Genomic DNA, 14,202 nt, shown 5'->3' with positions numbered 1-14,202 from the left:
GCTGCAGCGCTTCTTCGAAGGTGAGCGCCGCGCCGCGCGGGACCTCCTGCACCGGCCTGGGGACCCGGCTCCCCGCGCCCAGCAGGCGGCGACCCCGTCCCCCGCGGCAGGGACCCGGAGGCCGGGACCTCCCTTGAGACTGCTCCCTCCCCGGCGCTGGGACCGAGACCCGGACCCCTTTTGAGACGGTCCCCAACTTGAGGCTGGGACCCTCGAGACGGGAACCCTCTGGGAGACACCCCGGCGCCGAGACCCCCCTTTGAGACTGCCCTCCTGGCGGTAGGACCCTCGAACTCCCTTTGAGACTGGCCCCCACCTGGGGCTGGGACCCCCACACAGCGCCCAGAGATGGGTCCTGCTGCTCCCCGCACAGAGCCGCGCACAGCGCGTCTGCTCTGACCCGGCACGGGGCTGTGCCCCAGACCTGTCCCCGGCGCCTCCTCCCGCGGAGTGACCGCCCCTCGCCTTGACCTGAGTGAGCCGGCTGGGGCGGGACCTTGCACACCCCAGGTGCTGGTGTCGGGGTCTGCCCTGTGTCTCACCACCTACCCCGCTTTCCCCGCTCCCCCGTGCTGGGGCGCAGAGAAGTCAGACTCCCTCTCCCAGCCCCACCACCTCTCAGACCCCCACCGGGCCTCTGACCAAGCCCTTGGCCCTTTGTGTCCCTCCCTGCTGTCTTGGGGAGCCGCTACCCTCACTCTCTAAGCCTACATCCTGCTCCCCCATCCCAGCAGCCTGCCTCTGGGCACACCATGCCAGGGCTGTGGGGCACGTCCCTGGGCAAGAGAAGAAGGCCTTCCTGCCTTGGTTTCCCCATCCAAGTGACTTGGGAACTAGCGGGGCAAGGGCATCTCACACACTGTCTGCCCCAGGATGCCTGGCACCCCGTAGAGCCAGGTCCCAAGGCGCCAGGTGCAGATGAGGTCAAGCAGTCTGTACTGGGGTAGTGGGGCCATTTGGGGGTGCAAGGGACCCCCCATCAGCCCTGGGCCCTCGTTCCCCACACTGTTTATCATCCATGGGGGGGTTCTGGAGGTTGGGGTTCCCGGGGGAGGGGAAGAGACACAGGTCCTCCCCCAGGGTACCGTTAGGGGGCCTGCTAGGTGACCCTGTGACCTGTGGCCAGGCCACTCTTCACCCCTCCTTCCCAAGACCCTGGCCAAACCTCCTGTCCTGGCTCTGGGTGGGGGTGGGGGCTGACGCCACAGCTTAGCCATGCGCTGCCTGGCAGGGAGGCTGCAGCTCCTCCAGAGATAAGAGGAGCTGAAGAATGTGGTGGGGAGCAGGGCAGGGTGCGGCGCCCGCCCAGGAGCTCCAGGAGAAGTCTCCAGAGCCCTCGGTGGGGGGGACCCAGAGCCGGGGTCTCTGGACCCTGGGAGAGGAGGTGTGAAGGGGATCTGGCTGGGGTGGCGGCGTGGGGTCCCAGGCTGGCTGACAGAGCCCCGAGCACAAGGGCACAGTGGGCCAGGCAGGCAGCTGGGCTTTGGGATCTGGGCACGTCCTTCTCGGCCTCCTCCTGGTCCCCGCGTGGCCTCGGCGTGCACCCTGGACAATGGCAGAGGCTCTGGGCTGGCAGGAAGCTGGGAAGGGCTCTGACACGTGCCTGTACGCTGGTCCTGTCCTGGGGGTGCTGGCTGGGGGCTAAGGCGCTTTGTGCCCAGGTGGGAGGCTGGTACAGTGGCCCCCGTGACTGCCCGCTAATCCCCGCGAGAGAGGCACCAGCAGCACAGCTCTCGGGCACAGGGCCTGTGGAGAGGGGACCCGCCGGCAGGATGCACTGGCTGCCACCAGGTAACTGGTCTTGCTGGCAGGTGGCCTCCTCACCGGCTGCCTGCTGGGCCGTGGACCCCCACAGCCGGGTCGGGGACAGGCAGGGCAGCACTGGAGCATCCGGCTGGGACCTGCAAGGCCCTACAGGGTGGCTGCAGGACGCTCTGCGACCCGTGCAGAGCCCTTGCTTCTCTGGGTTCTGTGCTGCCCTGCCGGACAGGAACAGGTGGTAGAAGAGGTGCCCATGATGCCAGGGAAGGGCGACATTGTAGAGGGCGAGGCTGGGCCCAGAAGCGGGTGGGGGAGCAGCCCGGGTTCTGGGGAGCAGCCCGCTGGCCCAGAAAGCAGGCAGAGCAGAAGTGGAGGCAGCTGGAGCCTTGGGCCTGGGGCGGGGCTGTCAGCGATCTGAGAGAGGGGCCTTGCAGCAGCAAGATCTGGGTCCAGCTGCCGTGGCGTAGGTGGCTCTGGGACCCCTGTCTGTCTGTGCCCCCGGGGACAGGGCTGGATTGGGAGGAGGCAGCCAGGCTTTCTGACCCCCGTCTGGGGAGGAGAGGAGGGTTCTCCTGAGGCCGCCAGCACCAGCACCCCCAGACCCCTGTCCCACACTGGGCAAGGACACGGCAGCATGGGTCCCACTCGCCTCCCGCAGGGCCGGGAGCAAGGGGTGGCGGGAACGTGCCCGGTCAGTGGAAGCCAGAGTCGATATCCGGGCAGAGGCCTGGGTACATCGCATGCCTACCGTCACCACAGGCCTCTCCTGGTCTGGGGCTGCACAGCGTGCCCTGGGGTCTTGGGCAGCCCCCAGAGGCCTCCTTCCTGGGGACCCGGCCCCCTTCCCACTCCCAAGGGGTTCCAGCCTCTGGCCGCGGGCCGCTGGGTGGCAGCCCATGGGTGCCCATTGGTTGCTGCCCTCGGACTTTGCCCTCCTGATAAGTGCAGAACAGGAATCATTAACTGAATCATTAACCAGCTGCTGCCCCGCCCAGCCGCCCCGTTTCCACCTTCCTCCCCTTGCTTGGGCCCAGCACACCGCGCTGGGCCTCAGTTCCCCACAAGGCCCCGGAGGCTGGGTATGGGCTGGGGCCTGGCGGTCTCTGGCCAGGGCCAGAGGGCGAGGAGTGGCTTTGTGCAGCAGTCTCTGTGCACCCTGCACTCCTGTTCCCGACTGTAAAATGGGAACACGGCCACAGGGCCGGTTGGTGCCCACTTCTTGGGCGGCTGTGGGACCGTAAGACAGTGCCTGGCCTCTCAGCCTCCATCCGGGGTCGTCCCTTCCAGGGCAGGTGCCACATGCCCCACCTAGGCAGTCCGCTCCGCAGGTCCTGGACGCCCAGCCTGGGCGGGGCTCTGTGTTCTGGGAAGGCCCGGGCCGGCTCTGGTCCAGATTCCAGGGCGGTGGGAACTGGAAGCTGGCTGTGTGCAGGGCCTGGGCTGGGTCAGGCCTGGTCCCCAGCCCATCCCACAGGCCCTCCCTCCACCTGGGAGAGGGGGACTCACACCTCCTGCTCCCTGGACAGGGCAGGGCTTGGTCCTCCGTGGATGGCAGGTGGTGACTGTTTCCCAGGGCAGAGCTGACATGTGGGCTCACAGGGGGTGGCTGCAGGGAGCTGGCCTGGGGTCCTGGGTGACCGAAAGGTGCTGCCAGGTTGGCAGGGCGTGGGTCCTGATGCAGGCTGAGGCCACCTTGTCTGGCCAAGGCTGTGCGACGTGAGCAGTGGCCCTTCACGGCGTGTGCTGGGACCTTCCACAGGGCAGCGGGCCTGCATCGTCTGCTGTCTGACCTCAGAGCCGCAGGCCGGCCTGGCCCAGACCCGGGCCTGCCGGGAGCTCCCTGCAGGAGCGGGCTGCCCACGGGGGCGTGCAGGGTGCACAGTGCACTGTGTGTGTGTCACTGCATCGGCTGGTGGGGCTGCCCGACCACCGTGGCTCCAGACCAAGCAGAGGTGCCTGAGCGCCAGCCTGCGGCAGCCACCCTCTGCCCTCTTGGGCTGGTTCGAGAGCATCTGGGGGCTGTGGGCTCGGTGTGTGCGATCAGAGGGTGGTGTGGCAGCCTGGGGTCCCTGCAGGCTGCGCGTGGCCCTTGTGTGTGTGTGCTGTGAGGCTGGGCGGGAACAGAGAGCCGGGGCCCAGGTCAAGGACCTAAGGAACGGAGCCGCTGAGCTCCAGAGAACTGGGTGCGGAGATGCAGGGGGCGCCGCTGAGCACCCGCCCTGCAGGCGCTGTGGGTGAGGGGGGCGCGGATCACACCGCCGCAAAGTGGGGTTCCCAGTGGAAGCCAGGCCCCTCTAAGCCCAGGGCCTTCTCTCCAGGCCCGTGACGATGCCAGGGCAGGCAGGGGCTGACCCCACTCTACCTGCAGCCAGGACACCCCAGGTCAGACACCTGGCAGGGATGCTGGGGGATGGGCGTGGGCCCCATCCGCCCACGTTCATATCACCCAGCCTGGCCAGCATCCTCGGGCCTGGCCCACCCTGTTCGCAGCCACGTGGCTGACGGGGTTTCCGCCATGTTTGGGGCATGAATTGACAAGCGCCCCATTGACGGGGCAGGGAGGGGGTGGGCAGGGCACAAGCCTCCCACTGTGCCACATCCCCACCCTCCTGGCCCCTGGGACAATGGCCGAGACTCAGCCAGCAGCCACAGCTGGTGGGGGGTGGGAGGGAGGGGTTCGGGCGGAGGGACACCTGGGTCCCCGCCTGTCGCATCCTGCACCTGGCTCCTCTCCTGCCTGGCAGGGTGGTCTCAGGGTGAGGAGCAGCGGGGCACAGGGCCCACAGCCCACAGCCCAGACCCCTGCCCTCTGGCCAAGCCGGCATCTGGCTCCTGTCCAGAGCAGGTAATAAAGGGCCGTCAAGGGTGAGGGGCCGGGCCTGGCCTGCCGGAAGACCCTGATGCTGCCGGCCTGGCCGCTGTCCCCATGTGCCAGGGTCACACTCATCACACAGACAAGTGCCGCGCGCCTACTCTGTGCAGGGCACCTGCATCTCGCAAGAAGGCATGTAGCTGGCTCCATCCCTGGGAGCCATGGCACGTGCCCCTCAACCTGCAAAATGGAAAGGGAAGCCAGCTGGCCTGTGCCTAGGCAGGAGGGGATGGAGCCTAGGCCACCTAGAGGCCTTTCCTGCCGAGCTTTGGCCTGTGCAAGGCCAGCCTGGGCAGGGCTGTGGGGGGGTGCTGGTCTGGGCAGGGGTGGCCACGCTGGGGCTGAGGTGCCAGGGACTGGGTCCGTCCTGGGCCCGGGAATGGTGCAGGGCTGGAGGTGGGGCAGGGAGGGCACAGAGATGCGACTCTGTGACCTTGCGCCTGTGCTGCCTCCTGGGGGGGGGGGCTCACCCTGCCCCTCCCGGGAGCCCCGAGGCTCTGAGGGAGACGCAGCTCTTCCAGCAGTGTAGACCAAGGCCTCTTTGGCCAGCAATGCAGGGCAACCTCAAGAATGTACCCCAGGTCCAGGGGCCCCCGTTTCTTGTGGCTTGGTGGGGCTGCTGCTGGTGGCTGGACCCTCGGTGTGCGGCGAGGGGGGTGGCCCAGGCAGGCTGAGGGCTCCTGGGCAGGTAGGCGGGGTCTGCACCCTGGGCCTGTGCGCCCCCTCCCCCACCCTGCTTGCCGTCCCTGGCACCGAGGGTCCCACCTCCCCCAGCCACATCTGGTTCTCGTTAGGGTCTCCCATCCCCTCGAGCCCGGGGGGAGGTGGGCAGGAGGATTAGGGTGATTAGGAGCTCCTGGCGGAGGAGGGGAGGAGGGGCGGCCCGCCATGACCGTGTGGCCAGCCTCGTCCATGGTGGGCTCCAAGTTCAGCCTCCAGCTGCGCTGTCCCTGCCCTGCCAGCCCCACAGGGCCCCTGCCTCCGAGGCTCTGGCCTGGCCTGAGTTTTGCCTCGGGCTGTGCTGCTTGGGTGAGAGGCAGCCGCTCTGGCAGTGAGTGCCACCCCAATGCCAAGTTCAGGGGAGACGGGGAGGAGCCGCAGGAGCACTGTCCCAGCCACGTCGCTCCATCATCCCTGCAGGTGGCGGGATCGACACCTGCCCGGGAGGAAGCGCCACCGAGGGGCTGCACAGGATCAGCCCCGTAGCTGCCACAGCAGTCCTGGCACACAGCAGGCACTCCCTCTGCGGGCACTGTGGCTGGGGGTCATCTGTGGCTCTGGGGCTCCTTGTCCTTGGACCGGACCAGGCTGGGTGGGTGTCCGTGGCAGCAAGTGGGGGTAGCTGGGGGCCCTGGCCTGTCGCAGGCGCGTGACTCCTGGGAGGGCTTAGCTGCTCATTAATCACCTAAGCGGGGCTCAGCATTCTTGAAATGCCGGCCCGGGCCAGGGAGCGGCCAGGGCCGGGGGCTCCGCGGACCCTGGGCTGGGCTGGGGAGCCAGCACGCACTGTGGCAGGCACTGCAGAGCCGGCCCCACTCTCCTCACGGGGAGACCGAGGCTCAGAGAGGGCGTGTCCTGCCCAACCTCACAAGGCAGGGAGGTGCAAGCCGGCTCCGTTCCCAGAGCTGGTAGGAGGGTCCCTCCTGCCTTCCTGGAGACAGCCAGCCCAGGTCAGTGCGTGGGAGGGACCGTCCTACATTATCAGGGTGACGCATCTCCTACGTCAGCCCCCTTATCACCCCGCCTTCAGGCTCCCCCCACAAGGTGACCCTGGGAGGGGAAGGCAGCACCACCTCCCTGCCCTCAGGATGCCCAGGGGCCTGGGCACTGCTTTGAGCCCTCCCTCATGGGCCAGGGCCAGCGGACGGGTGCAGGCGTGGGCGCAGGCACAGGGTAGAGCCAGAGCCCTCATCCCCTGGGCGAGCCAGGCCCTGCCTCCTGGGGACACGGGGACAGTGGGCTGTCCATGGAGCACTGTGGGGCGTTGGCCAGGCGCTACTGTACCCGCCTCCCCAGAGCCAGGGTGCCTGTGGCTCCCCGAGGCCCTGGACTCCCAGGATGTGTGTGCTCACCTGGCCAGGCTCTGTCTCCCTGGAGGATGGGGCAGGACGGTCCCTGCCGGGTCCCGGCCCCGTAAGTAAAGCACCTCAGTGCTCCTCCCAGCATGCAAAGCTGGGGCTGGGAGCCAGTGTCTCAGATGACAGCCCTGGCCAGCTCTGGCCTCGTGTCTGGGCAGGGGGGCGAGAGTGACCTCCCTGTCCCCAGATCCACACCCTGCTGCTGTCCAGTTGCCTCCTTGGGCTAGGACACATCGCGCAGCCTGGAGGGCCACGTGGGAGACAGCAAAGGCCCCTGGGAGGGCAGGCGGTGGGCGGGGGTCCCCAGGGAGCCTGCCCAGCTGTGGCCTCCCTGCAGGCCACGACATCAACGGCGCTCTGGAGCCATCCAACATCGACACCAGCATCCTGGAGGAGTACATTGGCAAGGAGGACGCGTCTGACCTGTGAGTGGCCGGGAGCCGGGAGCCCCGCTCGCCCCTGCCGCCCCTGCCGCCCCGGTTGGCCGCTGAGCCTCCTCCCTCTCTGCAGCTGCTTCCCTGACATCTCCGCTCCCGTCAGCTCGACCTCCTACCCGCACTCGCAGCCTGCCGCCCCCGGCTCCAGTGGGGGACCCTCCCCAGGGCGCCACGGCCCCCTCCCGCCCCCGGGCTACGGCGCCCCACTCAACTGTAACAACAACAATGGCCTGGGTGCTGCCCCCAAGCCCTTCCTGGGGGGCTCTGGGCCGCCCATCAAGGCTGAGCCCAAGGCGCCCTACGCCCCAGGGTGAGTTGGGTGGGCAGTGGGGGGGGAGGGCATGTGTGGGGCACAGGGGATGACACGGGCATTGGTCAGTGAGCTGTCTTCTGAAGGCCCCGCCCCACCCCACCTCTGAGGGACAGTTAGCTTTGGGCAGCCTGCGAGCCCCGTTGCCTCGGCCCCAGTCGAGGTCCCAGAGAAGCAGCGTGGGGTGCTGGGTAGGTAGGTGACGGCCGCCACACATGCTCAGCTTTGGGGGGCGGGCGGGGCCGGGCTCAGGGTGTGAGGACAAAGCCATGCTGAGGGAGGTGGGCTGCCGGAAGGCCTGGTGCTGGGCTGCGGCCCCCTGCGCGAAGGGGATGGGCGAGCACTCGCAGCTTGGCGAGGCCAGGGCCCTACCCGGCGGCTGATCCTGGTGCCTCCAAGAGGTGGGGCTCATGCAGGGCCCAGGCCTGCTCCCCACTCCGCTCGCTGTGAAGACCAGGTGCGGCCTGCGGCTCCCTGGAGCAGGGGTGCTCAGCGTGCTGCACCCCCAGCTGGGACGTGGGTCCCCGGGCTCCTCTGCAACAGCACATGCACCCAGGGCCCCAGCCAGCACTGCAAGAAGAGGAGCCCAGGGCTTGTGGGAGAACAGGTCCCGGTCTGGCCCTGGCCCTGGGCTGGCACTGCAGGTGTGAACGGCCTTGATTCAGCCCCACAGCTGTGGCAGGGAGCACTGGCCGGTGCTCTGTGCCTGAGGCGATGGCGAGGGCTGCGGCCAGGTCCCCATCCACTTTCTCAGCCTTCTTCACCAAGCCTCATTTCAGGGTCCACATTCTCTATTTTAGTATTTTCAGTACTGGGGATTGAACTTTTGCCCTGAGCTGCATCCCCAGCCCTTTTTATTTCTTATTTTGGGACAGGGTCTCACTAAGTTGCTAAATTGTGCAGGCTGGCTGGACTCAAACTTGCAGTCCTCCTGCCTCAGCCTCCCAGAGTGCTGGGACGACAGGCAGGCGGCACTGCACCCAGCTTCAGGGTCCATCTCTTGAGTTGGTTCCTTAGCTCCAGACACAAGGTATAGAGAGCACTTCCCAGTCCTTGTCACGGCCTAGAAAATTTGTATTTGTGATTCCATGAAAAGTTATTGGAATTCTAGTGAGTTAACTTCAACCTACCACTTCCAGTGCAACCCATGGCGAGAATAAAGACACTAATGGGGAGCCCAGGGGCCCTAAGTCCAGCCATGATGATGCCATCCAGAACAAAGGCCTCCACCCAAGGCTGAACCTGGGTTTTATTCATTCATGAAGAAGGGAGTGCTTGAGGATGAGTGACTGTAAGAGTGGCAGGAAGTAACGTGAGTGCTGAGCTGGGCGAGGTAGGAGGCCTGAAATTACCTCTGCAAATGCAGAAAAGGATCTGCAGAAAGAGTCATCTGCATAACTCAACTGAGATAGTGTCTAATGTTTTGGGGTCGGTGCTTCAGCTCTGGTGGGTAATCTTCGAAGCCCCAGGAAGTCAGAGCCTCCATCTCAAGGCTGGGATCAAGGAGGCTTGCTTCCAGCAGACAGCACTGGCTCACACATCCCCCCTCACCCCAGCTCACTTAGGGAGCCACAGGATCAGGGAAACACGCCTGCCATCTCCAAAGGTTACCATTTTAAAGCCAGTTGAAGGGAAAAGGAAAAGTCCTAGCCAGCTCAGTACATATCAATACGTGGAAATAGGGTCAGGCTCAGCCCTCTTTTAAGGAGAGTCACCTAGGTGGTCCTCCACAACAAGGCAGGTGTGTGACCTGTCCAGGGACACTGGGATGCTGGAATTGGTCCCAGGCTGCATGCAGAAGGCTTGGTGGCCTTTCTGGCAGTTAGTGGCCACCACAGAAGGGACTCTTTCTGGACAAGAGGCAGATAGCCACAGCGCTGGACCCTGTGTGGCCACGGCCTTCCCCTTGCTGGGCGGGCACAGGGCTCATGTGCAGGACATGCTGACCTCTGGGGCTTGAGTTTGTTCTTTCTCGCGAATCACTGATAAACAAAACTGGCAAGAAAAAAATCAGCCAGGCCCTGCACAGCTGGTGCCCTGCCAGGCCCACACCTGCCTCTGGGGGGCAGCTCTACAGCCTGCTGGCCCCAAGACCCCTGGACCTCCAGGAGGCTGCTGGCATCATTAAGGGACCCGGATCCTGGCCACAGTGACTGTGGGGGCTGAGGGCGGGAGCCCCAAGAACCCCACCCATGCTTCTGCCCCAGGGCTTGCTGATCACCCCAAGGTGGGCGGCGCAGAGGGATGGCACTTGGGCGGTGTGTGGAGCCTCCGGGGGTCTGGGCCGCCCTGGGGCACTGGCAGCTCGAGACCCAGCAGTCCCTCTGGCCCCACAGCATGCTGCCCGACTCACCCCCCGACTCGGGCTCCGAGGCCTACTCCCCCCAGCAGGTGAACGGTGAGTCCGGCGCCCAGGCTGCCTCCCGGTTGGTTCGGGCGAGTGGTTGGGGCTGGTTGGGGCGGCCTTATCGGAGGGCGGGCGGGAGGCGGGGTGGAGGGGCCAGGGCTGCCCAACGGCGAGATTATCGCTGGTCAAATACTCCCCAGCCTGGCTATTGTTTCCCCACGAGGGCGGGTGGGGAGCTGGGCCCTGTCTCCGGCCAGTGTCCCCCACTGGGGATGCCACCCTCCCGACCGCCCGCGCCATCATGGACGCATCTTTCGGCGGTAAGTGGACTCCAGGGAGGGCCCGGCACAGGCCCACCGGCCTTCCTTCCTTCCGGGTACGCAGGGACACAGCGGCCCCCAGGTGGCCAGGCGCAGAATGACCCTGGCAGCTGGAGAGGGGTCAGGAGTTGTGTTTATCTTACCAAACATGCCTGGAATGCCTGCCAGGAACAAAGGGGGCTGCAGGCTCCTTTGGGGGGTGGGCAGGGGAGCCAGGCTTCTGGGGCACTGTCAGGACTGGGCTTCTTGGGGTAGGGTTTCCTTGAGGTGGGGCTGAGGGGGGCTGGGGGATGTGGGAGCCTCCAGGGTGGGGCATGGGTGCTGGCCCTGCCCGCCCGAGTGAGGGTCTCCCCTTCCTGCCTGCTCCAGTGGCTGGAAGCAGCAGGCTGGCCTGGGGAAGGACATGGCCACGCCAACCCCCTTCTCTCCCGCAGACCCCCGGCTCCTGCGCACCATCACCCCGGAGAGCCTGTGCCACGCGGGGGTGCCCTCCCGCCTGGAGCACCCACCCCCGCCCCACTACCCAGTCCTGCAGCGGGACCTGTACCTGAAGCCTGAGCCACCCCTCCCACCCTATGCCGCCATGGGCCAGGGGCTGGTGCCCGGCGAGCTGCACCACACCCAGCAGCCACAGATGCTGCACCAGCTGCTGCAACATGGAGCTGAGTGAGGCCCGGGGCGGTGCGGGGGGAGGGGGCGGGCAGCAGCTAGGGCGCAGCTAGGGCACAGCCACGCTGACTGCTGTATGGATGGGCAAACGGGTCCTGACGGAGTGCTGGGAACGAGCCAGTCTTACATCTGTTTTTCTATTGAAATTTCATCACCAAGCCAGGCATGGTGGCTCATGCCTGTGATCCCGGCGCTTGGGAGGCTGAGGCAGGAGGATCACCATAAATACAAGGCTAGCCTGGGCTTCCTAGTGAGACCTTGTCTCAAAAAAAAAAAAAAATCTTTCTTCTTCAATTTGGTTCAAGGAAAGATGCTTCTGTCAAAACTTGTAGACGTAAGGGAGGTCCCCCGCCCCAGCCTGTGTGGCCCAGGCCTCTGAGGCCGGACCTCCGAAGGAAGGACCCCCTGTGTGCTGGGCCCTGGGCAGGGGTAACAGGGCACAGAGCGGGTCCCAGACTCTGTGGTTGTGGGCAGGGGAGTGAGACAGTGTGCCCATGGCACCCCACAGAGGGGTTCTCTGGGCCAGGATGGGCTGGGCACTGCCCAGGAGGGGTCAGGAGAGCCGACCCCATGGCGATGCCTGTGTCCCCCCAGACTGCCCACACACCCCTCCAAGAAGAGGAAGCACTCTGAGTCGCCCCCCAACACCCTCAACGCACAGATGCTGAATGGCATGATCAAGCAGGAGCCGGGGACCGTGGCCGCGCTGCCCCCGCACCCAGCCAGAGCCCCGTCCCCGTCCTGGCCCCCGCAGGGCCCCCTGTCCCCGGGCCCCAGCTCCCTGCCCCTCAGCATCGCCCGGGCGCAGACCCCACCTTGGCACCCGCCCGGGGCGCCCTCCCCAGGTACTTGGCCGGCCAGCCCTGGGAGCGGGGAGCAGCCGAGCCCTGGCTACATGGGTGTCCCCCGCAGGTCTCCTACAGGACAGCGACAGCCTCAGTGGCTCCTACCTGGACCCCAACTACCAGTCCATCAAGTGGCAGCCCCATCAGCAGAACAAGTGGGCCACTCTGTACGATGCCAACTACAAGGAGCTGTGAGTCCCTCGCAGCCCCCGCTGGGAGCACCTGTCTTACTTGGGAGCGGGGACCCTCAGACTCCCCAGTGAGGCAGTGTGTGTCCGGAGGGCCCTGGGCCGGTCAGGAGGAAGTGGCCATGTGGCCTCGGGCTCCTCCTTCCCTCCTCCACCTGCACCTCCCCTGCATTCCAGGAAGATGGCAAAGCCCAGGCACTGGGCCCTGCCCACAGCCTGGGCCCTGCCAGGAGGAGGGCGGGGAGCACTGGCAGAGGTTTTCCCCGGGTATTGCTGGCCCTGCCCCAACCCCCAGGTCGAGGGGGGACCACTCCCCTGCTCCCTGGAGGGCCCAGTGGGGGAGAGGGCAGCTGGCTCCTGCTCCTTTGGACAGTGCCAGCCCTGGGTGAGATGCTGCTGGGCTTGGCAACCTGGGCACGATTCCCAGCGGGAAGCCCCCAGACCCAGCTGGGGGTCCAGCAGCAGTGCCGTGTAGGCGACCCTTGAAGTGGGACCGGGTAGGCTGTCCTGGTGGAGCCAAGCCAGCTGCCCAGGCCAGGGGCCAGGAACCCGAGTGAGCGGCCTCCCCCGGGCTACTTCCTTGCTGTCCTGCTAGGGCCGTGGGACGGGGGCCCAGGGGGGAAAGAGGTGAGCTGGGAGCAGGAAGTGCCTGTACCAGTGGGACCCCCTCATGTGGGGACTGTGTGAGGGTGGCCGGGGCGGAGGCCACTGCTGCCCGCTTTATGCCACCTGCTGCTCCCCCAAAGGAGCCAGCCTGGTGGCAGCCCTGGGTGAGCTTTGGCAGGGCTGAGGGAGAGTTCTGAAGTGCCCCCTCCCTGCCCGGCAGAGCAGAAGGGGGGGTGCTCAAGTAAGCCGTGGGCAGGGCCTGCGGAGCCGGCACCTAGTTCCACCGTTCCCATGGCAACCAGCTGTCAGGCCCAGTGAGGCTCTGCAGACGCGCACCCCCCCCCGCCCCGTGTCCCCTCCCGGAAGGCCGGGCATGGTGGGCGGGTGGGCATGGTGGGGGGCCATGAAGAACCTCCTGGAGCGCCCTCTGTCTGGGGCCTCAGGGTCTCGGCCCACATCCCTCACCGGCACACAGGGAGTATGTGAGGACACTTGGGACTCAGTTTCCACTTTGGGATGTGCCAGCCCCTTGCTGTGGGAGGGAGGGCGTTAGGGTACAGGACAGGGCCCGTGGCTGGGAGCGACACCCCGCGACTCCACGTGTGCCGTGGCTGCCCGCAGGCCTATGCTCACCTACCGCGTGGACGCTGACAAGGGCTTCAACTTCTCCGTGGGTGACGATGCCTTTGTGTGCCAGAAGAAGAACCACTTCCAGGTCACGGTGTACATCGGCATGCTGGGCGAGCCCAAGTTCGTGAAGACGCCTGAGGGCCTCAAGCCGCTGGACTGCTTCTACCTGAAGCTGCACGGAGTGAAGGCAGGCGTGGCATGGGGTGGAGGGAGGGTGGCGGGAATGCTGGGTCCCCAGAGACCCGTCCTCACCCGCGCCCCACTCTCCGCAGACCCCTCCCACGTCTGCTGCCCCCAGGCCCCTGTACCCCTCTCACCTTGGCCTCCCCTGGAACCTCTCTCTGTGACATCCTCTCCTGGCCCCTGTCCTCCCCTGGACCCCACCTGTGACACAGGAGGTCACAGCCAGCCACCTCCGAGGCCTAGTGCCCTCCTGGCACAGCCATGGCTCCTAGAGGGGCCTTGGGCCCGTTCTTCACCCCAGCCTGCTTGGTACTCCCTCGACCTCTTGGTCCCTTCCACGGCTGCCCTCCTCCCGGCGCCCGTCCCCCAGCCCCTCTACTGTGCTAGGCTGGGGGACGTGGGTGGGAGAGGCCTGCAGAGGGCACAGGGGTGTGGGCATGGTGGAACAAGGGGCAGAGGTGGCCCCCAGGCCTGGCGTGGGTGTTCTCGGAGGTGCGCCCTCGGTGCAGCTGGGAGGTCGGGGGAAGGCCTGTGTGTGGGCTGGGCTCTCTGCGCCTGGGCCAGGCGGGTGGAGGAGGACCAGGTAGGCACTGCCTGAGCGCCCTCCCCACCCCCATGCCCCCAGCTGGAGGCCCTGAACCAGTCCATCAACATCGAGCAGTCGCAGTCGGACCGCAGCAAGCGGCCCTTCAACCCCGTCACGTGAGTGTCCCCGCATCAGGGCCACTCGGCGCTGCGCCCTCGGAGCCCGGTGGCCTCCCCAGCAACTCCTGCCCACTCTGGCCTGGCTGGGCAGCCTCCCTCCTGTCCCAGCACCTGCCCGTCCTCTGCAGGGTCAATCTGCCGCCCGAGCAGGTCACGAAGGTGACTGTGGGGCGCCTGCACTTCAGCGAGACGACGGCCAACAACATGCGCAAGAAGGGCAAGCCCAACCCAGACCAGAGGTGAGGGGGCCC

General features: G+C 66.6%; 1 protein-coding gene across 4 annotated transcripts in view; it reads left to right on the top strand.

Moving 5' to 3' along the window:
* Positions 1 to 14,202, top strand: part of Myrf (myelin regulatory factor) — a gene marked incomplete at its 5' end in the record, with an annotated part of 22,187 nt that continues 7,985 nt past the window's right edge. For all 4 annotated transcript variants that reach the window (XM_013506437.1, XM_013506436.1, XM_013506435.1 and 1 more), the window contains 10 exon segments: positions 1 to 20; positions 7,049 to 7,136; positions 7,222 to 7,458; positions 9,795 to 9,856; positions 10,560 to 10,791; positions 11,389 to 11,639; positions 11,707 to 11,830; positions 13,055 to 13,250; positions 13,872 to 13,948; positions 14,080 to 14,190. In XM_013506437.1, the coding sequence (XP_013361891.1) occupies positions 1 to 20; positions 7,049 to 7,136; positions 7,222 to 7,458; positions 9,795 to 9,856; positions 10,560 to 10,791; positions 11,389 to 11,639; positions 11,707 to 11,830; positions 13,055 to 13,250; positions 13,872 to 13,948; positions 14,080 to 14,190 (1,398 nt within the window).

Source organism: Chinchilla lanigera, unplaced genomic scaffold, assembly GCF_000276665.1.
Source record: "Chinchilla lanigera isolate Chin_1 unplaced genomic scaffold, ChiLan1.0 scaffold00110, whole genome shotgun sequence".
NCBI lineage: Eukaryota > Metazoa > Chordata > Mammalia > Rodentia > Chinchillidae > Chinchilla > Chinchilla lanigera.
Note: the sequence above shows the minus strand (reverse complement) of the source record. Positions and strands in the feature narration are given on the sequence as shown.